The sequence below is a fragment of the Balaenoptera acutorostrata genome, chromosome 3 (genome assembly GCF_949987535.1).
Source record: "Balaenoptera acutorostrata chromosome 3, mBalAcu1.1, whole genome shotgun sequence".
Taxonomy (NCBI): Eukaryota; Metazoa; Chordata; class Mammalia; order Artiodactyla; family Balaenopteridae; genus Balaenoptera; species Balaenoptera acutorostrata.
Window position 1 is genome coordinate 747,136 of NC_080066.1, and position 27,039 is coordinate 774,174.

Consider the following 27,039-nt stretch of genomic DNA (forward strand, 5'->3'; position numbering starts at 1 on the left):
GGACATTTGTGTACACGTTTTTATGTGAACTTATGCTTTTGTTTTTCTTTGGTGACTATCCAGGAGCAGAATAGCTGCGTTGTGTGACAGAAGTATGTTTAACTTAAACTGCAAACTCGTTTTCCAAAGTGGCTGCACCATTTTTTCCTTCCCTCCAGCAATGTGTGAGAGTCCCAGCTGCTCCACATCCTTGCCATCACTTGGGATGGTCAGTCTTTTTCATTTCAGCCAAGCTAAAGGCTGAATAGTGGTGTCTCATTATGGTTTCAACTTGCATTTCCCCGTTGACTAATGACATTGAGCATATTTTTATATACTTATTGGCTATATATATATATATATATATATATATTTTTTTTTTTCTTTTGTGAGGTATCTGTTCAAATCTTTTGCCCATTTTTTACTATTGAGTTGTAGACACTGAGGGGATGTAAGCAAGAGACTGCCATAATCAAATCTGTGTTTTAGAAAAATCACTACAGCAGGAAATATTGAGGATGAGTCACACCAGGACCAGACTGCAGAAGAGAGGCCAGTGGGGTTACTGGAATAGGTCCAGCAAGAGATGCTAAGACAGTGGCATTGGGTTAAGGAGAGACATCTCTGAGGTAGAACTGAGAAGTGCTCGTGACCATTTTTGCACACGAAAGTTAATCAAGGAAATCAAATTCAGTTGGAAATGAGGGTCTAGAATTCAAGGGAAAAAGTACCTATATAACACTCACTATGTTATAGTTCTGGGTATCATCACAGGTATTAGCTCAGTGAAATAGTTATTTACACCTAAATTTGTCTGCTTCCTGCCTCCTCATCTCTGCAGGATGACCAAAGAAAAGGTTTAGTTATACCGGGTTCCTCTCCCCCTCATAACAATCCTAGTCAGGTGGGCACTATTATTATTAACCCACGTTTTACAGATAAGGAGACCGAGACACAGAGTGAATAGGTATTATGCCTGAACATATGAACAACCAGTGTGATTAAATGTACAGAAGACAGTATGGTTTAAAAGTTAAATGCATAGAAGACAGTATGGTTTAAAGGCTAGCAAAATGTGGTTTAGGCAGCAGGCAACTCAGACTTTAAAAGCTCTATCTACCATATACTGGCTGCATAACCTTGGGCAAGTTTCTTAGACTATGTACAACTCCTTTTCAGATTGTTGTGAACAGTGAATGAGGATACATGTTAGAAGTTCCTAGAACAAAATATGTGCCCAACATGCTTTCCAGTAGATGCAGCCACAGGGAAGAATGAGATTGTCCAGGGAAAAGAACAAAGATGGGGAAAGATGGAAACTGAAGAAGCACCACCTTGGTGGACAGAGTGTGAGGAATAAAGAAAAGGGAACTGGGAGAACACATGTTCATAATACATCAGGACTCCACAGTAGGGCACAGACGAACCTCCTAGCTTTCTAACGAGGGCAAACAGGTGCATATCTCGTACACTAGAATCTATGTCAAGACACACTTTCTACAAAATAAAGAACTTCTGGAATATGTTGTAACCAAAGTTGAGGTGTGATATTTGTGAGGCATCCATTCATTTTTTAAAAAATTGAACTACAAAAGCACGACGTGCTAAATAAAAAACAATTCAAATAATATAAAAAGGTATGTACTAAAAAGCGAGACTTCTCAGTACCGCCACTCTCCCCAGGTAGAGCACATTAACAGTTGGTTTGGCACCTTCATACCATTTTTTATATACCTTTACATACAAGAATGTAACATCCTTTCAGGTCAATATATACCCATTATTAATATGTACGTTATAATAAAATAATACAGAAAGAACCACCTCATAGTTTAACAACAGTAGCATAGTGGTCAACACTATATTTTACAATTGTGTATCATTCTCTCACTGCTAATAGTAAGACTGATTATAATTTTTCCAAAATAAATTCTACTGCATTTGACATTCCTGTACAAATATGAGTTTGCAAATGAAACTGTTTGGTCTAGGGCCACGTGTATTTTAAATTTTAAGGGGACTGCAAAACTGCCCTGCAAAAATGTTTTAGCAACTTGAAGCCCACCACTATAAAATAATAGCTAATATCTACTGAACATTAACCAGATACAAATACTGTACTGGGGGCTTTATGTAAAACATCTCAACAAACCCTACTGTGTTGTCCTGTTACTATTACTTCTGCTTTATAGATAAGGAAATGAAGGTGCAGGGAGGATGAGTAATTTGAATGAGGTAACATAGCTAAGAAGTGATATAGGAGTGATTTAAATCCAAATACTTTAAATGTATTATTGTCTGTAAGTTTTGCTGATTCTTTTACCTACCACTCTTGGTTTTATTCATAACTTCCTCTTTCATAAATTCATTTTCATTGCTGGAGTACATCTTTGAGTCTTTTCTTCCAGGAAGAATATAAGGGTCGCAAAACTGGCTACATCCTTGTACGCCTAAGTGAGTCTGTTTTATTGCCACTCTTGAATGATAGTCTAGCTGGTTATAGAATTCTAGACTTATACTCATTTCCCCACAGTACTTGCTGTGCCTTTGTTATCTAATATCCTATTGCACATGAGACATTGAATGCCCACCAGGTTTTTCATTTCCTTCTGGGTAATCTCTCTCTCTCTCTTTCCCCCACTCTATCATGCTATGGGACTCTTTCTATTGCTGAGGTTCACAAACTTATGAAAGGAGTACTTAGAACTTTTAAGTGATTCTATCTTCAATTTAGGTAAATATATTGTTTATTTCATGTTTTTAGCTTAATTTTCTCCTAATGAGAAATTGTACTACATGGATACTGGATCTCCTGGATCTACTTTCTTTTTTTTTTAATTAAAATATAGTTGATTTACAACATCATATTAGTTTCAGGTGTACAACATAGCAGCTCAACATTTTTATAGCTATGCTCCATTTAAAGTCACTACAAAATAATGGTTATATTTCCCTGTTCTGTACAATACAACCCTGTAGCCTATCCACTTTGTACATAGCAGTTTGTACCTTTCAATCCCCTACCCCCCTCCTGCCTCTCACCCCCTCCATCTCCCCACTAGTAACAACCAGCCTGTTCTCTATACCTGTGAGTTTACTTCTGTTTTGCTGTGGTCATTCATTTGTTTTATTTTTTAGATTCCACATACAAGTGATAACATACAGTATTTGACTTTCTCTTTCTGACTTATTTCACTAAGTGTAATACCCTCTAGGTCCATCCATGTTGTTACCAATGGCAGAATTTCATTCTTTTTATTTATCTGTTGATGGTCATGAAGGTTGCTTCCATATCTTGGTTATTGTAAGTAATGCTGCTATGAAAATTGGGGTGCATATATTTTTTTGAATTAGTGTTTTCATTTTCTTTGGATATATACCTAAGAGTACAATTGCTGGATCACATGGTAGTTCTATTTTCAGTTTTTTGAATCTCTATACTGTTTTCCATAGTGGCTACTACACTAACTTACATTCCCACCAACTGTGTACTAGGGTTCCCTTTTCTCCATATTCTCGCCAACATTTGTTATTTGTGTTCTTTTTGATGACAACTATTCTGACAGATGTGAGATGATATCTAATTGTGATTTTGATTTGCCTTTCTCCGATGATTAGCAATGTTGAGCATCTTTTCATATGCCTGTTGGCCGTCTGTATATCTTCTTTGTAAGACTGTCTATTCAGCTCTTCTGCCCATCTTTTAATTGGGTTGTTTTTTTGATATTGAGTTTTATGAGCTGTTTATATATTTTGGATATTAACCCCTTATCAGTCATATCATTTGCAAATATTTTTTCTCATTCAGTAGGTTGTCTATTTGTTTTGTTGATAACTTCCTTTGCTGTGCAGAAGCTTTTAAGTTTAATTAGGTCCTATTTGTTTATTTTTGCTTTTGTTTCTTTTACCTTAGGGGACAGATCCAAAAAAATATTGCTATGATTTATGTTATACAGTGTCTCCCTATGTTTTCTTGTAGGAGTTTTAGGGTTTCAGGTCTTACATTTAGGTCTTTAATCCATTTTGAGTTTGTTTTTGTGTATGGTGTGAGGAAATGTTCTAATTTCACTCTTTTACATGGAGCTGTCCAGTTTTCCCAGTACTGCTTATTGGAGAGACTGTCTTTTCTCCATTATATATCTCCTTTGTTGTGGATTAGTTGACTCTAAGTGCATAGGTTTATTTCTGGGCTCTCTATTCTGTTCCATTGATCTATGTGCCCATTTTTGTGCTAGTACCATGCTGTTTTGATTACTGTAGCTTTGTGGTATAGTCAGAGAGCATGATACCTGAAGCTTTGTTATTTTTTCTGAAGATTGTTTTGACTCGTTGGGGTTTTTTGTGGTTCCATAAAAGTTTTAGAATTATTTTTTCTAGTTCTAGTGAAAAATGTAATGGGTATTTTGATAGGGTTTGTATAAATTTGTAGACTGCTTTGGGTAATATGGACATTTTAACTATATTAATTCTTCCAATCCATGAACACAGGATATCTTTCCATTTCTTTGTATTATCTTCAGTTTCCTTCATCAATGGTTTATAATTTTCAGAGTATAGGTCTTTCACCTCCTTGGTTAAGATTATTTCTAGATACTTTATTCTTTTTGATGCAATTTTAAATGGGACTTTTCTTGTTTTCTTTTTCTGGTAGTTAATTATTAGTGTATAGAAAATAGCATATGTCTATATATTAAACTTGTGATCTGCAACTTTATTGAATTCATTGATTAGTTCTAATATTTTTTTGGTGGAGACTTTAGGGTTTTCTATGTATAGTATCATGTCATCTGCAAATAGTGATGGTTTTACATCTTCCCTTCCAATTTGGATGTCTTTTATTTCTTTTTCTTGTCTGATGCCCATGGCTAGGACTTGCAGTACTATGTTAAATAAAAGTGGTGAGAGTGGGCATCCTTGTCTTGTTCCTGATCTTAGAGGAAATGCTTTCAAGTTTTCACCATTGAGTATGATGTTAGCAATGGGCTTGCCATATATGGCCTTTATTCTGTTGGGTTATGTTCCTCTATACTCACTTTCTTGAGAGTTTTAATCATAAATGGATGTTGAATTTTGTCAAAAGCTTTTTCTGCATCTATTAAGATGAACATATGATTTTAGTCTTCACTTTGTTAATGAGGTGTATCACATTGATTGATTTGCAGATATTGAACTATCCTTGCATGTCTGAATAAATCCCATTCAATCATGGTGTATGATCCTTTTTATATATTGTTGAATTTGTTTTGCTAATATTTTCTTGAGGAATTTTTGTATGTATATTTATTAGAGATACTGGCCTGTAATAATTTTCTTTGATCTTTCTTTTTTCTTTCTTTCTTCTTTCTTTCATGTCTTTGTCTGGTTTTGGTATCAGGGTAATGGTGGCCTTGTAGAATAAATTAGGGAGTGTTCTGCTCTATTTTTTTTGGAATAGTTTCAGAAGGATAGGTATTAGTTGTTTATATGTTTGGTCAAATTTTCCTGTGAAGCCATCTGGTCCTGGACTTTTGTTTGCTGGGAGGTTTTTTTAATACAAATTCAATTTCACTACTAGTGATCAGTCTGTTCAGATTGTCTTTTTTCCTTATTCAGTCTGGGAGGTTGTATGTTTCTAGGAATTTGTCCATTTCTTCTAGGTTGTCCAATTTTTTTCGCATATAACTGTTCATAGTATTCTTATGCTTTTTTTGAATCTTTGTGGTATCAGTTGTTATTTCTCTTCTTTCATTTCTTATTTGTTTGGGTCCTCTCTCTTTTTTTCTTGATGAGCATGGCTAAAGTCTTATCAATTTTTTTTTTCAAGAAAAACAGCTCTTGATTTTATTGATTTTTTATTGTATTTTTGTTGCTGTTGTTCTCTATTTTTAAATTTCCTCTCTGATATTTATTATTTCCTTCCTTCTGCTGACTTTGAGCTTTGCTTGTTCTTTTTCTACTTCCTTTAACTGGTAGATTAGGTTATTTGAGATTTTTCTTATTTCTTGGTGTTGGCTTGTGTGGCTATAAACTTCCCTCTTAGAACTGCTTTTGCTGCATCCCATAGATTTTGGAGTGTTGTGTTTCCATTTTCATTTGTCTCAAGGTATTTTCTGATTTTCTGCTTTCTCTCTTCATTGACCCGTTGGTATTTTAGTAGCATGTTGTTTAGTCTCCACATGTTTGTGTTTTTCTCATTTTTCTTTCTGTAGTTGATTTCTAGTTTCATACCACTGAGGTTGGAAAAAATGCTTGATGTAATTTCTATCTTCTTAAATTTGTTGAGACTTATTTTATGGCCTAGCAGGTGGTCTATCCTGGAGAACTTTCTATGTGCACTTGAAAAGAATGTGTAATCTGCTGTTTTGGGATGAGATGTCCTGTAGATATCTATATCTATATCTATAAAGTCCAACTGGTCTATTGTGTCATTTAAGACAAATTTTGCCTTATTGATTTTCTGTCTGGATGATCTGTCCACTGATGTAAGTGGGGTGTTACAGTCCCCTACTATTATTGTTTTATTGTCAATTTCTCCCTTTATGTCTGTTAATATTTTCTTTATGTATTTAGGTACTCCTGTATTGGGTGCATATATGTTAATGACTGTGATATTGTTTTTTTGTATTGATACTTTTATAATTATATAGTGCCCTTCTTTGGCTTTTGTTATAGACTTTGTTTTGAGATCTATTTTGTATGATAGGAGTATTGCTATCCCTGCTTTCCTTCTGTTTCCGTTTCCATGAAATATCTTTTTCCTTCCCCTCACTTTCAGTGTGTGTGTGTCTTTAGCTCTGAAGTGAGACTTTTGTAAGCAGTATATGGGTCTTTTTTTAATCCAATCTGCCACCCTATGTCTTTTAACTGGAGCATTTTAATTGATACTTAAAGTGATTATTGATAAGTATGTACTTATTCCCATTTTGTTATTTGTTTTCTGGTTGCTTTTGTAGTTCTCTGTTCTTTTTGTTTCTTCCCTCATGGTTTGATGATTTTCTTTAGTGGCATGCTTGTGTTCCTTTTTTCCCCTAGTTTTTGTGTATCTATTATGGGTTTTTGATTTGTGGTTACCAAGGAGTTCATATATGTTGACTGTAACTATATCTACTTATTTTAAACTGGTAGTCACTTAAGTTCAAACACATTCTAAAATATCTTCATTTTTTACTCCCCTTTCCCACATTTTGTGTATTTGATGTCATATTTTACATCTTCATGTTTATCCCTTCACTATTTACTGTAGTTTTAGATGATTTTACACTTTTTTCTTTTAATCTTCGTACTAGCTTATTTAAGTGGTTGATTCTTTGCCTTTACTCTTGGGATTTTTCCTTTTCTATAGATACTTACTTCTTCTTGTAACCTTTTCTTTTCTACACAGAGAAGAACCTTTAACATTTCTTTTAGGATAGGTTTACTATTTATGAACTCTTTTAGTTTTTGCTTGTCTGAGAAATTCTTTTTCTCTCCTATTCTAAGTGATTATCTTGCTCTGTAGGGTATCCTAGGTTGCAGGTTTTTCCCTTTCAGCACTTTAAATATATCTTGCCACTCCCTTCTGGCCTGCCAAGTTTCTGCAGAAAAAGCTGATAGCCTATGGGGGTTCCCTTGTATATAACTCTTTGTTTTTCTCTTGGTGATTTTAGAATCTCTCTTTAACTTTTGCCACTTTACTTATGACATGTCTTGGTGTGAATGTGTTTGCAGTCACCTTGTTTGGTACCCTCTGTGCTTCCTGTACCTGGATATCTGTTTCCTTCTTCAGGTTTGGGACGTTTTCAACCTAATTTCATCAAATATATTTTTGACCCCTTTCTCTCTCTCTTCTCCTTCTGGGACCCCTATAATGTGAATGTTGGTACACTTGATGGTGTCCCAGAGGTCCCTTAAACTGTTCTATTTTTTTAAAATTTGTTTTTCTTTTTGCTGTTTTGATTGGATAATTTCCATTACTTTGTCTTCCAGATCACTTGTGCATTCTTCTCTATCACCTAGTCTCCTGTTAATTCCTTCTAGTGTGTTTTTCATTTGTTATTATATTCTTCATTTATGACTGGTTCTTTTTTACATTTTCTAGCTCCTTGTTAAAGTTCCCACTGTGTTCATCTACTCTTTTCCTTAATTTAGTTAGCATTCTTACTGCTAATGCTTTGAACTCTTTATCTGGTAAATTTTCTGTTTCAGTCGTTGTTTTTTCAGGGGTTTTCTCTTGTTCTTTCAACTGAAACAAATTCCTCTGTCTTCTCATTTTGCTCATCTTTCTCTGTGTCTATGAATTTAGGTGAAATAGATACCTATTCCAGCCTTGAAGGGATGTCCCCATATGGGAGCATCCCTGTACAGTTGTATATGCCCTGTAGCTTTGGCAGGAGAGCTGGATCTGATGTGAGCACCAGTCATGCTTCCTCCAGGGTGTGCTGGCACCTGTCACCTTGGTAAGAGTTGGGACTGGAGATGGACAGGCTAGAGCCATGGCCAGGCGTTTGTGCCAGGGCTTCTCCTCTGGTCAGTAGCCAACATCACTCTATTGCAGGGTTGTTCAGGTCCCAAGTTGCTGAAACAGAAGTCCTGAGGCTCAGGTCCGAGCTGACTCCGTTCTGTCAAGTGTGTATCCTCCTGTCTCCTAGCACCAGCACTCTCGCCCTAGAGGGGAGCAGCACTGGAGCAAGAGGGGCTGGAGTGGGTGCCTGGTGTGGAGCAGGGTATGGACTGTGGCAGTCCTGGCCCCAGCGTCCTGGACCTCTCTGTAAGCACCAGTGATGGCTGTCCCTGCCCCACTCAGAGGCCATTCCAGGTCCAAGCCAGTTCTGTCCCTCACACCTGAGCACTCCTCTCCTCCACGGCTGCTGTCATCCTAGTGTGGAGCTGTGTCACAGAGCAAAAGGGGCCTGAGTGGGCGCTTGGCTCAGGCTAGGGCATACTGCAGGGTGGTTGGGGTAAACCGGCCAGAGTCCTGTGCAGTTTCAATCTTCTTTCTCTGCTTTGTTTCAGGAGTAAGCAAGTCTGTGCACCCTCCTCACAAGCGGAGTCTAGGTTTCTTACAGCCCTCCTGTTAGTCCTACTGATTTTCAAACCAGCTAAGGTGACTCATCTTTTCAGTGTCAGACCCCAGGGCTGGGGTGCAGCATATGTGGCTCAAAGCCCTCGTTCCCCAGGGGGAATCTTTCTTTGCCCATGTAATCCCCCTCCTCTTCTGCGTTCCCTTCCAGGGGCACAAGTTCCAATCTGATCACTTTTCTTTCCTTCCTACCCAATTCCGTGTGGATCTTTCTTACAGCCTTGGTTGCACAGGAGTCTTCCTGCCAGCCTCTAGTTAGTTTTCAGTGAGAATTGCACCACATGTAACTGCATTTTGATGTGTTCATGGGGAGAGGTTAGCTCTGTGTCCTCCTACTCTGCCATCTTGATCTCCTCCCTTTGGATTTACTTGCCATGTCTCACAATTTTTCTCAATTTTCATCCTTATGCTATTAAAATTATGTTCTGGGAGAGTCTGTGATCTTTCAATTTAGTATTTGGGTCTGCAGTAATGTCTACTCTCATATAATCTCATTATATGTTTTTGGAAAATATTATCAACTTTAAAGCTATTTTCTTCTGCAGCAGTATCCCCAAGGATAGTACCTGATGCTCAGTCACATATTAATCATATCAAAGCATAATATTAAAACAGGATGAGGAGTACAGCTCAAAGGGTGCAAAATAGATGGGATTTGAATAGCCATCCATCTGAAGCAGCAAGAATCACTCCTATCATACTCGGTGGTCTCTTCCTATAAGAGAGATTTTTGTGACGTCCCTTTTGCTATCTTGAAATGAAATCCATAGATACAGGGTAGTCTACACAGTTAAAAAGAAACCCCAGGGACTTCCCTGGTGGTCCAGTGGTTGCGAATCCACACTTCCACTGCAGGGGGCACGGGTTCGATCCCTGGTTGAGGAACTAAGATCCCGCATGCCACGCGGTGCAGCAAAATAAAATAAAATAAAATAATAAAATGGAACCCCATTGTAATATAAGGGAGAAGGAAAAGGAGAGCAATGGAGAGTAAAATAGCTCACATTGTGAGATGTAAATGCTCAAGCAGCAGTTCCCCAAAGACAGCAGTGATCACGTGCATGGGGTAGGTTCACACATTGTGGCATGGGTGTGTCCTGACATGCAATGTTGGAGACTGACAGCATGAGTGGTATTGCCATTAGTGACATGATGTTCCAAAATAGTGAAAAACTCTTGGTAAAGTTCTGAAAAAATGAAATACTATCTTCCTTTGATTTACATGGTAGCGCATTCCTGGAAAAGTCAGTGTATATTACAACCTAGCCAAAATACCACTCATGTTATTCTTTCCTGAGTTGCTTGAGCTAGTGTTTATTTTTATTTTTTTTCCCTTCGGAAAGCTTTTAAGGCAACAAGTTTTCCTGAGCTCAGTTTTTTAGTCCTAGTCCATAGATTCTGAGAGTTACACTGTTATTTTCTGAATAATCTACAATTTTATTTTTAGTTAGTCCATGATCAGAATACTTTTTTTAAATTTTGAGTTTTTCTAAGAGGTCTTTTTTTGGTGTCTACTTGTTATTCATTTTTACTTCTATTGGACTGTGGTCACTAGATGTAATTTGAAGTATTTAAATATTTTGGAATTTAATGAGGTTTTTCTTGTAGCTTACTTGAGGACTGGGTTTTATAAATGCTCAGTGTGGCTCTTGAATAGAAGGTGTAATCTCAGTTTGCAGGAAAAAGCATTCTTTCCATGGCTATGAGATTGGCTGAGGAGTTGTGATATATGGACCTTCTATAACTGTTTTCTTCAAGGTCTAAGAGAAGTATTTTAAAGATTATCAAATAACATGGTTTTATTGACTGCACTTCTCAAGGTTTTACCCTGTGTCTTCGATGCTCTTCCTTTTGTGGCTTATACCACTGATGACTAAAGAATGACTTTTGGACCCAACTGATAAACACTGAACTCAATTTTGATATTATAATTGTGCCTTCTGTTTTCTTACTTTCTTATTTTTTTGCTTTCTTTTTGTTTACATCTGCCTGGCTTATTTTTGTCAATCCTCTTACTTTAAATCTTTCTCTTCTTGAAGAATATGGTTGATGTCCATTTTTGATGTAGTTGAAAAATGGTCTCAATACATGAGTTCAAAGCATTTAAATCTGTAATAAGAGACTCATTCGGCCTTGTTTCTGTCATCTCATTTAATGGAGTCTCTTTCTGATTCCTCTTTGTATCTACTTTCAATTCCACAGATGATTGCCTTCAAATACTTTTTAAAAATTTAACTAATATTTAAGCATGTTTATATTTCTTTCTTCTTTCTTTCATCCTCAGTTGTTTTGGTATCTTCTAGATTCCTAAGAGCAATGTATTTCCCTAAGTTATTACTTTATGCTATATAGCTCTTCATTGACATGTACAATAATTACATTTTGTAGCCATTGTTATTTAAACATATTGCTCTTTAGGTCTTTTCTCCGTTTAACTGGAGCCAGTGATCACAAACAGCCCACCTACTACTAACTAGCAGAGTGCCAGACACAGAGCAGGGGCCCAATGAATGGAGCCTTTAGGTATTACTAATGCCCAGGTCAGATTAAACAGTTAAAGAGGTATTACTTTGTCCAAAATGGTAGACTCACAACCATGATAAATTTGGAAACCCAAAAACATATGAACAACTTTCCCCAAACTTAAATTTTATCCATATTGTGGAGGAAAAAAACGTGGAACCCAAGAAAAATAAAATTTAAATGGGATCTCTTGCTTTAGTTTTCGCTACAAGTTCCAGAATGTTTTAAAGCTCAGTGCATCATTGCAGGGCACGTGACACCTTTGGAAAGTGAACGTAGATACTGGGAGTGGCCTAGGTTGTCATGGATACTGCTTTCCATTAGGAATGCTTCCAGCAGCAAGTAAACAACAGCTTTTATATTAACACTTTTTCATAGAACATCTTTTTCAGTTTTATTGATATAATTAACATTGTGTAAGTTTAAGGTGTACAGTGTGATGATTTGATGCATGCATATGTGATGAAATGATTACCACAGTAAGGTTATTTAACACTTCCATCACCTCACATAATTACCTTGTGTGTGTGTGTGTCTGTTGATAACTCTTTTAGCTACTTTCAAGCATGTTACACAGTGTTGTTAACTAAAGTCACCATGCTGTACATCACATCCTCAGAACTTATTCATCTCATAACTGGAAGCTTGTACCTTTTGACCAACCTCCCCCTTTTCCCTCCAACCCCTGGTAACTACCATTCTATTTTCTATTTCTGAGTTCAGCTTTTGTAGATGCCATATATAAGTGATAACATATAGTTATTTGTCTTTCTCTGACTTATTTTAGTTAGAATAATGCCCTCAAGATACATCCATGTTGTCACAAAAGGCAGAATTTCCTTATTTTTAACTGTTGAATAATCTTTGTGTGTGTGTGTGTGCGCATCCCCCCATTCTTCATTCATCTGTTGAGGGACACTTGCTGTTTCCTTGTCTCAGCTGTTGTGAATAATGTTGCAATGAACGTGGAATGTGGGAGTGCAGATCTCTTTTCAAAATAGTGATTTCATTTTCTTCAGATATGTACACAGAAGTGGAATTGCTGGGTCATATGGTAGTTCTATTTTTAGTTTTTTGAGGAACTGCCATACTGTTTTCCATAGCGGCTGCCCCAATTTACATTCTCACCAACAGAGCGTAAAAGAACATTGTTTTTTCAGTAATTAGAGGAAGGAGGTCCCAGGATTTTTTTCAGCAGCTTACTGATGTTATGGATTTAGGATCTTTTCCTTTTTCTACTCATTCATCTATAGATTGGCCTTAGTCATCCATTGGTTTAGGGTTAGGGTTATGGCTGTCATCTTTGCAAGCACCTCAACATAACTGAAGCATCTCAAACAGGAAGCATGGGGGCAGGAGCATAAAAGGTTTTCACCTCATGCAGTTGTTTACATCAGGGAAACAACTCTTACTCACAGCTCCTACAACAGACATTACCTCTAATTGGGTGGCATGACCAACTCAGATCCATCCTTGTGAAGAGGGGATTGTCATGATTGATTAGACCAATCATGATTCATCACTAAGGACTGGTACTCAAACAAACAGAAATATTGCATATTATGCTAAGTTTTTTGTATGTTTTTGATAATAGCCACTGTTTGAAGATCAGCCCACTATACAGGCATAGATAAATCAAGTTATATCTGACTAAAGCAACAATGTTCTGAGAAAACTCTTTGTAAACTGCTGTGCATCAAAAGGATGAACAATCACTCCCCTAATGACCAAATCTCACCTGTTTCCAGAACTGGCTCAAGTTCTAGCACCACCAGGAAGCACAATGCAGTGAAACAGTGTGGAACTGGAGGAAGCCTGACCACTGTTCAAGACCCGATTCCTTACTCGTCACCTGTTACCTTGGGCCAGGTATGGAAGCCAGCACCTTGGTTTTCTCAACCGTAAAATGTGAAGCTACCACTCCCATACAAGGCAGCGGTAAGGATTAAATGAAATCGTAGACAAATCATACAGATGTCTGATGTTAATAAGGACAGTTTGGTCTGACGGTGAGTAGGCCCACATAGGTGTATGTGAACAAGACAGCTGTTACAAAAGTAAAAACATTCCCTGCCCCGCAGAAGCCGAAGCGTAAGTGAGCACGCATTTGGAAAGGAAGTGCGGCAGCAGAAGAAGGGCTGGGATACGATCAAGGGGCATTTCTTTCAGCTGGTATCAGTTATATTCCATACTAGTGGTTGCAAACAGAAGTTGGTTTGCTTTCCTGTTGAGAATCACCCAGTGAATTCTGGATGTATCATTTGGAAGTAATGGTATTTTTATAAAACAATAAAGCTGGTCACAGAAATTATTTAGGAAGCTTCCTGTAAATTTACTAATAGGAGAACTGTTTGTGTGGAGTAATTAAGAATATTTATGCAGCTACTTTTAAACTGTGTGATGTGAGAGTGAGCGTTGTGAAGCGAGCTTACCATCAGGGAGCACCTCTAGCCCAGGCTTTGTTCCAAGCACATTACACGGATCGATTCTTTCATTTCATGTCCACAACAATCCCATGAGGTAAGCACTCTTATTATCTCCATTATTTTCTGGTGAGAAAACGACAGTGAGATTAAATGAGGTTATAAAACTCGTAATAGGCAGAATCTGAACTCAACAATCCAGCTCCAGATCCCCCACCCCTAACTGCTACATCCTACAGCCTCTCAGTGGAAGCAGAGCTGGGCTAACTTGTTCAGCTGCTTAGCAAGGCCAGTGCCACTTAGCCTGTCTGTATAAGCAGGTGGCAGTTTGTCCTCACATGCAGAGCTGGAAAAGTCTACTTTCCCTACCTGGAACAGGGGCAGAGGATGTGAGTGATGCTCGATGCCTGATGGAAAGAGGCGGGGCGGGGTGTCCCCATCATGGACGGGCTGGGACCAACCATCCCATTCTTTGCTCCACAGCTTTAAATGGCTGGACCGTGTGGGTAAGAGCGAGGCTAGTGAAGTCCACCTCTCCAACAACCTGGATGAAACCGATTAATGTTTGAAACAAATATGAAATTTAATTTTAGACAGAGCCAGTTCAAATATATCACTTGGTGTCATTAAAAAAACAATTTTTTCCACCCTTGGAAACAGTGAAGTAGATACCAAGTGCAAGAGCCATCTTCAAGACAGTACACATATAATTTGAAGATACTTTATTAAGCTCAAAGGTTTTCCATTACTTTTATTTATAAACTCTTACTAGTCAAAAAGAAAATAAATAATAAAAATCTATATCTTCAGGAAACTTTTAACAACATAATTTCGTTTTACACGTTTGTCAATTTTAAATTATTACAATTTAGATACATTCAATCATTACACAATACCAGGAAGGTCAGCCTTAAAGATATCGATAATGTCTATACTGGTAAGTAAAATAATGGTAAAAAAAAAAAAAAAAAAGATTCCAGTATGTTAATGATGGGAATATAGAATTATCTTCTTGATCTTGGATTTTAAATACATGGACTTAAAAAAACCAATATTCCTGTTCTCTCAAATAGCGGCTGACACTGTCTCAGAAGCAAGTCTAAAGAACTAGTCTGTCCTTGCTAGACAGGGAGCTGAGGATGCATAAAGTACAGAATCAAGGGCCCTTTGCAACATTAATCAAAGGCCATGGAGTTGGCCCTGCTGCATTAAATTTTAACCGAATCTCTTTTCTAAGCATCAAGGTGGCCATGTAAACGTCACTTGCAAGACCACGTATGTATATTACCCGATAAAAGATTTTTCAAATTGCTGAAGTGCCTCTTTTCATTATTTTAAAAAATACTGCCCAGCTCTCGTGTAAAAAGGGAGAAAGGCTGGACAATTATATTTCTATAACACCTCCACCACCACCACCAAAAAGGACTCTGTTTCTACCACGTTACACCATCTCTACCTTCGCAGGAAAGAATTGAGGCAATTGTCTGTAAATGAAAAAAAAAACAAAACCAAAAACAAACCATGTACTATTTCTGAACAAAGAATTTGGACTGCCTAAATTATAATTCATTTCCTAGGAAGTCCTGATTTTTCAGAAATTTCAGTCAATGTTCAAAGAGAATATTCTACCCAAACCACCTAAGGAAGATTTGTACTTTCTTAGACCAGCCACACAACTATAAAGTATGGCTTCAGTATTAGATCTGGCAACCCACCAACCCCTTTTTAAACTAAATTGCTTGCTATTTAGTTAATTAACTTAGAACTTGCTGTTTGGATTATGCTGTCAAGTAACAATGTCTGGTTATCTAACTATTTAGCTGTGAGTGTGTATCAAGGTATGAAATTTGACACGTCCAAAGGAAACTCAGTGAGTCATGCTATCAAATGTGCACACAGAACACACTTGTGGATCTGCATATGAATAAAGGTCAAATATTTACATGGAATGTTGACCCTGACCTATAAAACTACTATCTTAAATTATGATGTCTTTACATACCATTTATTTTATGAATAGCCTCATTTGATAATTAAAAAAATATGTCTTTCAAATATTTCATAAATATATAAAATTTCACTACACTATTTTTCTTTAAACAGGACATCTAAACTCTCTTTACAAATCAACAAAAAATATTGTTTTTTCTGTTTGAAAGTCACAGATGCAATGATTTCTGACTGACAGGGTCTTATGGCATGCAAGAATGGGAGAACATGTTCTCTTATACAACCATGGACATTTCTGGTATTTTGAGCTATATAATTTACTCACTGAAGATGAGTAGCATCAAAGAAAAATGAGAGATCCCATCTAAATATTTACAACAAAAGAGTCTTTCTTAAACTTCTTTAAAAATGGCAAGATTAGGATGGTATCTGGCCAGTGTTAAGAAATATTTTGATGACAAAGAAATAAGTTAACATTACATGAAAAGTCTTCTAAAATATATCTTATAGTGCAATTTAAATATATTGTGATCAATTGCACACATTTGAAAAATGATCACATTTTCTTTAACTGTATCAGTAGCATGTAAAACCTACTTTTAGAATAGGAATCATTCTTATAATTTATTGGGAAAATCCAAAGCCAGATAACTAGCTCCAGAATTTCTGGTGAGTCCAGAAATGCTGTATGAGGATTTACAAGTAAAAATGTCCTTTGTAATCTTACTTGCCCCAGGATATCGCCATTCTTAAGCCATAAAGAAAGGTTTTTAGTTTCATACATAATAATTTTTAAAAGCCCATCTTCCCTTATTAAACATTTGTTGAGTCACTGATACATGCACTCATAAGGCCTTCTCAAACTGTAACTGTGAATATATTGTGTCTACGTAAGAAAAAGGTTGCACTTCCAGAATAGTAAGAGGACTCGGCCTTACTGCCAGCCCAGGTGCCTCTATGATAGTAAGAGGACTCGGCCTAACTGCCAGCCCAGTTCGCGGTCCTGAAGACTGCGAACTGAATGTATTCAGCTGCTGACATGCAAACTCCAAGGCAGTGACGACGTCGGAGACCAGCTGAAGCACTGAACTCCCGTGTACATTCTCCAGCTATGTCTCTCTAAAAAGTTCAACCCCATTTTGGAGACTGAGCTACACAGTCAAGACAACCAGAAGGCTGAAAGCTTTGCTCAGAATACGGTACTGGGCAGATTTTGATTGTGGACCTTAAACTCAAACACTGTGCTTGAAATAAGGCTGTAAAAAGATACAAACAAAACCAACATTCAATTTTAACCAAGATTGCACATCTTAACAGTGATATAGATTAAAAAACCCTACCACCAAAATGGTAACTGATTTAATCACGCACTCTACAGAAAAGATAATTACGGAACTTTCCCTTAGTTATGAATGCAACCAGCTCACTGGAACCCAGTGGGTATCTGTCTCCAATTTGTCAAAAGTTGTTTTTAGCTCATTGAATGCCATGGTGAGATCATCATTTACTATAGTTTTGTCAAAAAGATGACCATATTGACTTTCCATTATCTGGGCAGATTTAATCATTTCTTGAAAGTCTTCTTCCTACAAAAAGAAGTATTTTAAAAAATTGGTTAACTAGGCAATTTTATCACGTCACGTCATTGCAAATATTGCACAACTGGTTTATCTAATGTTGTTCTGTGTTCACTATTTCACCTCAGCCACGAAAGAAAACTGTCCTCTTTAACTATAAATTCTTCAAAAGCCATAATTTCTAATACCCTCTCTCGCTATTTGCTTGTAACTAAACTGCCCTGACAAGGGTCAAAACTCCTGCCTTACCTAAATTTCAGGATAATTAGTCACTCGCTTATCATTACAAGGATATTTCAGTATTAAAGTAGAATTGTTTACCCTGAGGCTTTGCCTGCCTTGTTCACATTTATTCATAGCAAGGAATGTATAACAAACTACTTTTTCTGAGTTGGATACATTTATGAAAGGACACTTATATCGTGTCCTTCTACGTCTCAGTAAAAGTGGGAAGTGGGCCAGGGGCCCTTCATACTCACATTCTTGAAACCAGTAAGAATTTTAGTTGATTATAAAACAAGACTATATACATAAATGTGAGTTAAATCTTACACTATCATTTATTATCTTCATTGAGAAATCTTCACATAGTACAATACTATAATAAACAGTACAATAACTCTTTATACTGTGACATCCTGGAGTCATTTCAGAGTCTACATTTCAATGTCATAGAAGATTTTCACAACAACAGAAATTTTAATTTTAGTGTTAATCCAGAGCCCTGAGTAATTAACCTCATATAACAGCACCTGTTCAGTATGGTTGTGTATTGTCAGTACTTTAGAAAAAAGATATTTTTAAAATACTGGGAATCAAAAACATTACCTGTATTTGGTACTCACAATTAATAGTTTATGAATTAATACTGCCTAAAGTTAAAGATGAGTTAATTAAGAGAGGGAGGGGAAAAAACCTTCTGCCATTAAATTCCTCTGCTTTTAATTTTGATCCTAAAGTAGAATACATCATCTTAAGGTTAAAAACAAAAAACAATGAAAGGCCCTGCCAGAGTCATTCTAGTCATTAACAAACCACAGCTGCCATTTCTAATAACAGTCAAAGGAAATACAAATACAGATTGAATAATACAAGTCTACTTGTCCTACACCCAAAATGATGCTTTTTCTTTCACTATGCTAAATATGATGTTGATACAAACAGACAAGGCAAATTATTAAATTTTCATCTAGACTATTAATGAGTAATAGTAACTGACTTTGGTAGTTTTCCTTTTAAAAATAAGGCTAGTTGAAAACTCAGTGGTCTAACTTTTTACATGTGCCTTCAAAAATTTTATAAGTATACATAATAGCATACAAAATAGTTTTGAGTCAGTGTAACATGAAGATCATTCACAGTGCAATCACTAAATGCGTGCACCCAAACACAGCTCTGTCTCGCATGGGTGTTTGGATCCCACCTTCTACTGCAGTCTCCCTAATGCAGTCACTACGGCACACAGGATTTTAAGTCCTGCTTGTGTATTTTCAGTAAAGCATCCTTACACTCACCGTAAAGGGCTTTGCAGCACCTTGGTCATCTCTGCTTGAAATAATCTTTGCATTTTTTCTTGTCTCCCTCAAACGCTCTATTGATGGAGGCTTTATAAATATCACATAGGGCTTAAATTCTAGTGTCCTTAAGTGCTTCACTGTCTGCAACGAAGAAAATAAGTTTTCTTACATTTCTTCATAATGTCATGAGTCAGTTTTATAACAAAACTGAATTTTCTTTCTAAGGAGAAAATTCCTTAAAATTATTTCCTAATTAAGGGTAGCAGGTCTTTCAATATATTGTTATTCAATCAGTTGTTGATGATTAAATGTAATAGACACCTCTAAAAAGATGGAGAATGTAACTTGTCTTTAAAAATGCTTTGAAATATGCCATAATGAATATTGAAGAGAAGCAGCTAAAAATACCAGAAAACGAGTTTTTAGATCTAATACCCAAAAGATGCTATGAGTTAACTTTCTTTACACGAAAAGTCTTCCAACCGTCCTGTTTAAGCCTCTTCCTGATCTCAGGCTGAGGTCTCCCTCCTCTTCCATTCTGCCCTTCAGAGTCCCCTACAAAGGGCAAGCCCCCCGCTTTTCACGAAGCTCGTCAGCAGTGCCCCTGGGTAACGAGGAGAATGCTGTGAGCTGTGTCTCTGCTGGGGGTCTGTGGTGAGACAGGGAAGCGAACTGCTTCACCCACTGGCACTCAGTCCACGTGACATGAGCTCCCAGGGTTCCAGGCGAGCTCCACCTGGCGACTTGTACCTGGTACAGTTCCTGGGAGATGCCCGCGGCTCTTGCCGGGCAGTTTACACTTCTAGGATATTTACAGAACCAATGAAAGAGGACTGAGAACCAAAATGCCCATTGTCAAAAATTATGAACACTTATAACAATGCATACATGAAATACATTATACATATAATGCAACATATTTTTAAATACAAGATACATAGAAGAAATATCTAAGAGACATTATACTTGGCAAACACTGAATCTAAATAAGAGTTACAAACACAAATGTCGAGGCTTCCCTGACCCCTGTTTCCTAATAACAACATGGGCTTTTTTTCAGCAGAAACTTCTCAACTTACATTTAAATGCTTTTGTCACCTTAGGAAAGCCACCTATATGCCAAAAGTGAGTAGATTTCAGATTTACCCCACACTGAAATGCTCAAATGTGGTAGATTACACGGGCTAGAAGGGTGTTGAATAGGTCACTGTTCACTTACATGAGGCTGAACGTCCAACAAACAAACTTTGTTTTTAGCTAGGACAGACCGAACTGAGTCTATACTTGTGCCGTAATAGTTGTTTTTATATTCACCATATTCAATAAACCTGTAGAAATCAGAATCATTTGTGAATTATATATACATATATATGGCAGACATAATTCATATATAAAAGATGTTTTTGCTGAACATGTAATTTTTTAAACTGTTTTTAATAAAATAACTAGGTCCAAGTACTCCAGAATGTCAATTTTAAAAAATCTTCTATTTTATTTTTTCAAATCAGTAACACTTGCTTGTATTACACTTAAGCAGAAAAAAAGTACTTTAGTCCAGCAGGACTCTAATGTTTTCCATCACCTCTTTTTCAGAACTAATGCAATGCAATAAAACAGTGAATAAGCCAAACAATAAAAACTACTGAAATTTCACTGCACACGAAAGAACAACCAAGCTCAGCTTTAGAACTCGAGGAGGACCGGCCGGTGGCTAATGCGAGCAGGACAGCTGAGAACGTGCCAAGACGAAAAAAGCATTTCGATGTCTCAATAAAATCCCACAATCCCGCATTAGAACACACATTGCTCCCTGATACCCTAAAATATCCATGCTTCAGCAAACGGAAAACCGGGGGCTAGGAGACCTAGCGCTTGCTAGAGGATATGGTACAAGCAAGATGATTAACATTATTTTGGTTTTTTGAAGAGCCAGTGAGAGAGAGGGAGGCACATGGAAAAGACTGGAACTAGGGATCTATTACACAGTTATTAGTTACTAAAATAAAGTTCTATCTAAATTCTACGTTAAGATTCAATTACTGGGGTAGGACGATCTCACAATAATACACTAGCAAAATAATCCCGACACATTCAATTTACCAGATACACAACAGCTCTAGGTTATTAAAAAATTACAGGCAAAGATGGGTAATAACCACGAACTGAATTATCTTTTTATCAGTTTCAAATATTATTATAAAAATGAAAATTCATTTCAAATGGAAGGGAGCCCTCAGTTGTCTACAACTAGACATATGGGCACATGTTTAAAAACAATAGTTCCACAAAGGTTCTAAAAGAAGTCCACATACTTGTTATTTTGTACATCGGTCTCAAACAAATGCTTGGAAATGAAGACATATTCAACACCATCACTCTCCTGGCTTCTTCTTGGTCTGGTGGTGTCTGTGATTTAATTAAAAAGAGTTCAGAAAAGTCTGCATCAGCCACCCTAAGGAAAATACTAAAAAAGAAATGATCTTATATTTGATTAAAGGACTTTTCTTAAACAAGATTTTAAAACTTAAAAAGCAAATTAGCTAATAAAACATAGGAATCCCATTAATTCAGTTTTTCCACTGATATTAAAGTTATATTGATTTGAAGATGGATTCAAAATTAAATTGCATTATGTTTATGCTATTAATTATTCTGAAGGGGCTTTAATATGTTAATTAAACAAAAATGGTATTTCAACCCTTGAGGAAAAACTCCTTTCTTTTGCAAATAATATGCTTATTATCATCATTTATTGATTCGTTATTCATTGTAAGCAAGTCTACTGCCCACTAGGTTGAAAGGTAAACTCTAAAATTATTTTACTATTTTCTGCACAGGGCACATGGTGTATGCCATCAATGCTTTGTTTTCCCAATCAAAGTCAAAGACTTCTATGTGCTATTCATTCCTCCTTTGCAAAATCATAAACATCTTCTTGAAATACAAGTGAACTTCTAAACTTTCAGCAATTTTGCCTAATTATTTGCTACTGAATTATAATGGAGCAGAAAATACAGTGTTAACTTTAAAAACAAAACCCTCAGAAACTGCAGCACTGATATGGCATGTGAAAAACTGACTACAGTCCATCCTTCCTGCTGATTACAACTAAAACCTCTGGACCCAAAACATCTATTTTTGTTTTGAGCACTTTGAAAATAAAAAAAGCAGGTAGACTGTGGAAGAGAGTCAACCGCCCTGGGGAAGGGTTTAACTTTTATTTCCTTTTAGCTTTGCCCTAGGGGTGGGCTCATTCGCAGAGCAGCATGGAGGAATGTGTGTCTAAATTCCGAGAGAAGCCCTGACTTTCTGGTGAAAAGGACCAGGAAAAAAAACGCCCCTGTGAACTGAAGAGTGTGCAAGGAATCCAGGAAGGGAGAGAGCTGGAGAAGGAAATACTCTAATACTGTGCACAAACAAACACTAGCCTAAGAATAACCCCTAAGGTGTACACATGCAGCCCAGACACAAACCAGCATAGCAAAGTTTTAAGAAGCGAATTAAGATTAGCATACACAAGTCTCAGCCTAATCCGTGAGTAGTGGAAGTACAGAACACACCCAAACCAATGGAGAGAAGGTTTAGAGAACGGAGCTGAGATCTGCACTCTGCACACAAGTTGCAAACTAATCCCTGAACTACACATGACGGGGCAGACCCAAACCAACACAGCAACAGTTTAGAGAACTGAAGTGAGATTTAAACCATAACTTGCAGAAAATGAGGTAAAACTTACAGTCTAAACATAAACTAGTCGGTTACTTGCTAAAATAAAACATCACCGTTCTCCAGAATATTATAACAGGACCTGGGGTCAATAGAACGTTGCGTTCGTAATATCCGGGATGCAGTGTTCTATTATTCAACAGAAAAGAACTGAGAAAAGGAGGAGCGTCAAGATGGCGGAAGAGTAAGATGTGGAGATCAACTTCCTCCCCACAGATACATTAGAAATACATCTACATGTGGAACTACTCCTACAGAACACCCACTGAACACTGGCAGAAGACCTCAGACTTCCCGAAAGGCAAGAAACTCCCCACGTCCTTGGGTAGGGCAAAAGGAAAAAGGAAAAACAGAGACAAAAGAATAGGGACGGGACCTGCGCCAGTGGGAGGGAGCCGTGAAGGAGGAAAGGTGTCCACACGCTAGGAAGCCCCTTCGCGGGCGGAGACTGCGGGTGGCGGAGGGGGAAGCTTCGCAGCCACGGAGGAGAGCGCAGCCACAGGGGTGCGGAGGGCAAAGAGGAGAGATTCCCGCACAGAGGACTGGTGCCAACCAGCACTCACCAGCCCGAGAGGCTTGTCTGCTCCCCCGCCGGGGCGGGCGGGGCTGGGAGCTGAGGCTCGGGCTTCGGTCGGATCGCAGGGAGAGGACTGGGGTTGGCGGCATGAGCACAGCCTGAAGGGGTTAGCGCACCACAGCTAGCCGGGAGGGAGTCCGGGAAAAGGTCTAGACCTGCCGAAGAGGCAAGAGGCCATTGTTTCAGGGTGCGTGAAGAGAGGGATTCAGAGCGCCGCCTAAACGAGCTCCAGAGACGGGCGCGAGCCGCGGCCATCAGCGCAGACCCCCGAGACGGGCATGAGATGCTAAGGCTGCTGCTGCCACCACCAAGAATCCTGTGTGTGAGCACAGGTCACTCTCCACACCGCCCCTCCTGGGAGCCTGTGCAGCCCGCCACTGGCAGGGTCCTGTGGATCCAGGGACAACTTCCCTGGGAGAACGCACGGCACACCCCACGCTGCTGCAACGTCACGACGCCTCTGACGCCACAGGCTCGCCCCGCCTCCTCCGTACCACTCCCTCCCCCCGCCTGAGTGAGCCAGAGCCCCCGAACCAGCTGCTCCTTGAACCCCGTCCTGCCTGAGCGAAGAACAGACCACCCTCAGGCGACCTACACTCAGAGGCGGGGCCAAATCCAAAGCTGAACCCCAGGAGCTGCACGAACAAAGAAGAGAAAGGGAAATCTCTCCCAGCAGCCTCAGGAGCAGCACAAGTCTCCACAATCAACTTCATGTACCCTGCATCTCTGGAATACCTGAATAGACAACGAATCATCCCAAATTGAGGAGGTGGGCTTTGGGAGCAGGATATATTATTTTTTCCTCTTTTCCTCTTTTTGTGAGTATGTATGTCTATGCTTCTGTGTAAGATTTTGTCTGTATAGCTTTGCTTTTACCATATGTCCTGGGGTTCTGTCTGTCCATTTTTTTTTTTAACTTAAAAAACTTTTTTTTTCTTAATAATTATTTTTTATTTTAATAACTTTATTTTATTTCATTTTACTTTATTTTATCTTCTTCTTTCTTTCTTTCTTTTTTTTCTCCCTCTTATTCTGAGCCGTGTGGAGGACAGGCTCTTAGTACTCCAGCCAGGTGTCAGGGCTGTGCCTCTGAGGTGGGAGAGCCAACTTCAGGACACTGGTCCACAAGAGACCTCCCAGCTCCACGTAATATCAAACAGTAAAAATCTCCCAGAGATCTCCAACTCAATGCCAAGACCCAGCTCCACTCAACGACCAGCAAGCTACAGTGCAGGACACCCTATGCCAAACAACTAGCAAGACATGAACACAACCCCACCCATTAGCAGAGAGGCTGTCTAAAATAATAATAAGGCCACAGACACCCCAAAACACACCACCAGACGTAGACCTGCCCACCAGAAAGACAAGAATCAGCCTCATCCACCAGAATACAGGCACCAGTCCCCTTCACCAGGAAGCCTACACAACCCACTGAACCAACCTTAGCCACTGGGGACAGACACCAAAAAAAACCAGAAACTACGAACCTGCAGCGTGCGAAAAGGAGACCCCAAACACAGTAAGTTAAGCAAAATGAGAAGACAGAGAAACACACAGCAGATGAAGCAGCAAGGCAAAAACCCAACAGACCTAACAAATGAAGAGGAAATAGGCAGTCTACCTGAAAAAGAATTCAGAATAATGAGAGTAAAGATGATCCAGTATCTTGGAAATAGAATGGAGAAAATACAAGAAACATTTAACAAGAACCTAGAAGAACTAAAGAGCAAACAAACAGAGATGAACAACACAATAAAAGAAATTAAAAATTCTCTAGAAGGGATCAATAGCAGAATAACTGAGGCAGAAGAACGGATAAATGACCTGGAAGATAAAATAGTGGAAATAACTACTGCAGAGCAGAATAAAGAAATAAGAATGAAAAGAACTGAGGACAGTCTCAGAGACCTCTGGGACAACACTAAACGCACCAACATTCGAATTACAAGGGTCCCAGAAGAAGAAGAGAAAAAGAAAGGGACTGAGAAAATATTTGAAGAGATTATAGTTGAAAACTTCCCCAATATGGGAAAGGAAATAGTTAATCAAGTCCAGGAAGCATAGAGAGTCCCATACAGGATAAATCCAAGGAGAAACACACCAAGACACATATTAATCAAACTATCAAAAATTAAATACAAAGAACAAATATTAAAAGCAGCAAGGGAAAAACAACAAGGAACACATAAGGGAATCCCCATAAGGTTAACAGCTGATCTTTCAGCAGAAACTCTGCAAGCCAGAAGGGAGGGGCAGGACATATGTAAAGTGATGAAAGAGAAAAACCTACAACCAAGATTACTCTACCCAGCAAGGATCTCATTCAGATTTGACGTAGAAATTAAAAGCTTTACAGATAAGCAAAAGCTAAGAGAATTCAGCACCACCAAACCAGCTCTACAACAAATGCTAATGGAACTTCTCTAAGCAGGAAACACAGGAGAAGGGAAAGACCTACAATAACAAACCCAAAACAATTAAGAAAATGGGAATAGGAACATACATATTGATAATTACCTTAAATGTAAATGGATTAAATCCTCCAACCAAAAGACACAGACTGGATGAATGGATATAAAAACAAGACCCATATATATGCTGTCTACAAGAGACCCACTTCAGACCCAGGGACACATACAGACTGAAAGTGAGGGGATGGAAAAAGACATTCCATGCAAATGGAAATCAAAAGAAAGCTGGAGTAGCAATTCTCATATCAGACAAAATAGACTTTAAAACAAAGACTATTACAAGAGACAAAGAAGGACACTATATAATGATCAAGGGATCAATTCAAGAAGAAGATATAACAATTGTAAATATTTATGCACCCAACATAGGAGCACCTCAATATATAAGGCAAATACTAACAGCCATAAAAGGGGAAATCGACAGTAACACAATCATAGTAGGCGACTTTAACACACCACTTTCACCAATGGACAGATCATCCAAAATGAAAATAAATAAGGAAACACAAGCTTTAAATGATACATTAAACAAGATGGGCTTAATTGATATTTAAAGGACATTCCATCCAAAAACAACAGAATACACATTCTTCTCAAGAGCTCATGGAACATTCTCCAGGATAGATCATATCTTGGGTCACAAATCAAGCCTGGGTAAATTTAAGAAAATTGAAATCGTATCAAGTTTCTTTTCCAACCACAATGCTATGAGACTAGATATCAATTAAAGGAAAAAATCTGAAAGAAATACAAACACATGGAGGCTAAACAATGCACTACTTAATAACCAAGAGATCACTGAGGAAATCAAAGAGGAAATAAAAAAATACCTAGAAACAAATGACAATGAAAACACAATGACCCAAAACCTATGGGATGCAGCAAAAGCAGTTATAAGAGGGAAGTTTATAGATATACAAGCCTACCTTAAGAAACAAGAAACATCTAAAATAAACAACTTAACCTTACACCTAAAGCAATTAGAGAAAGGAGAACAAAAAAACCCCAAAGTTAGCAGAAGGAAAGAAATCATAAAGATCAGATCAGAAATACATGAAAAAGAAATGAAGGAAACAATAGCAAAGATCAATAAAACTAAAAGCTGGTTCTTTAAGAAGATAAACAAAATTGATAAACCATTAGCCAGACTTATCAAGAAAAAAGGGAGAAGACTCAAATCAATAGAAATGAAAAAGGAGAAGCAACAACTGACACTGCAGAAATACAAAGGATCACGAGAGATTACTACAAGCAAC

The 27,039-nt window shown here is 37.9% G+C and overlaps 2 protein-coding genes across 6 annotated transcripts in view; both read right to left on the reverse strand.

Annotated features, from left to right (window-relative positions):
• ODAD2 (outer dynein arm docking complex subunit 2) overlaps window positions 1–14,597 on the reverse strand; it is a 243,746-nt gene extending 229,149 nt beyond the window's left edge. For all 3 annotated transcript variants that reach the window (XM_057544609.1, XM_057544607.1, XM_057544606.1), the window contains exons 1-2: window positions 14,332–14,597; window positions 13,972–14,088 (exon numbers count right to left, since the gene is read on the reverse strand). The gene's annotated coding sequence lies outside the window, so the exon portion shown is untranslated. The remainder of the gene's footprint in view (window positions 1–13,971; window positions 14,089–14,331) is intronic.
• Window positions 14,598–14,669: 72 nt separating this feature from the next.
• The window catches only part of MPP7 (MAGUK p55 scaffold protein 7), a 217,015-nt gene continuing 204,645 nt past the window's right edge, over window positions 14,670–27,039 (reverse strand). For all 3 annotated transcript variants that reach the window (XM_028168064.2, XM_057544611.1, XM_007188420.2), the window contains 4 exons: window positions 21,319–21,412; window positions 20,226–20,334; window positions 19,004–19,147; window positions 14,670–17,498 (listed from right to left, as the gene is read on the reverse strand). In XM_028168064.2, coding sequence (XP_028023865.1) covers window positions 17,319–17,498; window positions 19,004–19,147; window positions 20,226–20,334; window positions 21,319–21,412 — 527 coding nt within the window. In that variant the 3' untranslated portion in view covers window positions 14,670–17,318. The remainder of the gene's footprint in view (window positions 17,499–19,003; window positions 19,148–20,225; window positions 20,335–21,318; window positions 21,413–27,039) is intronic.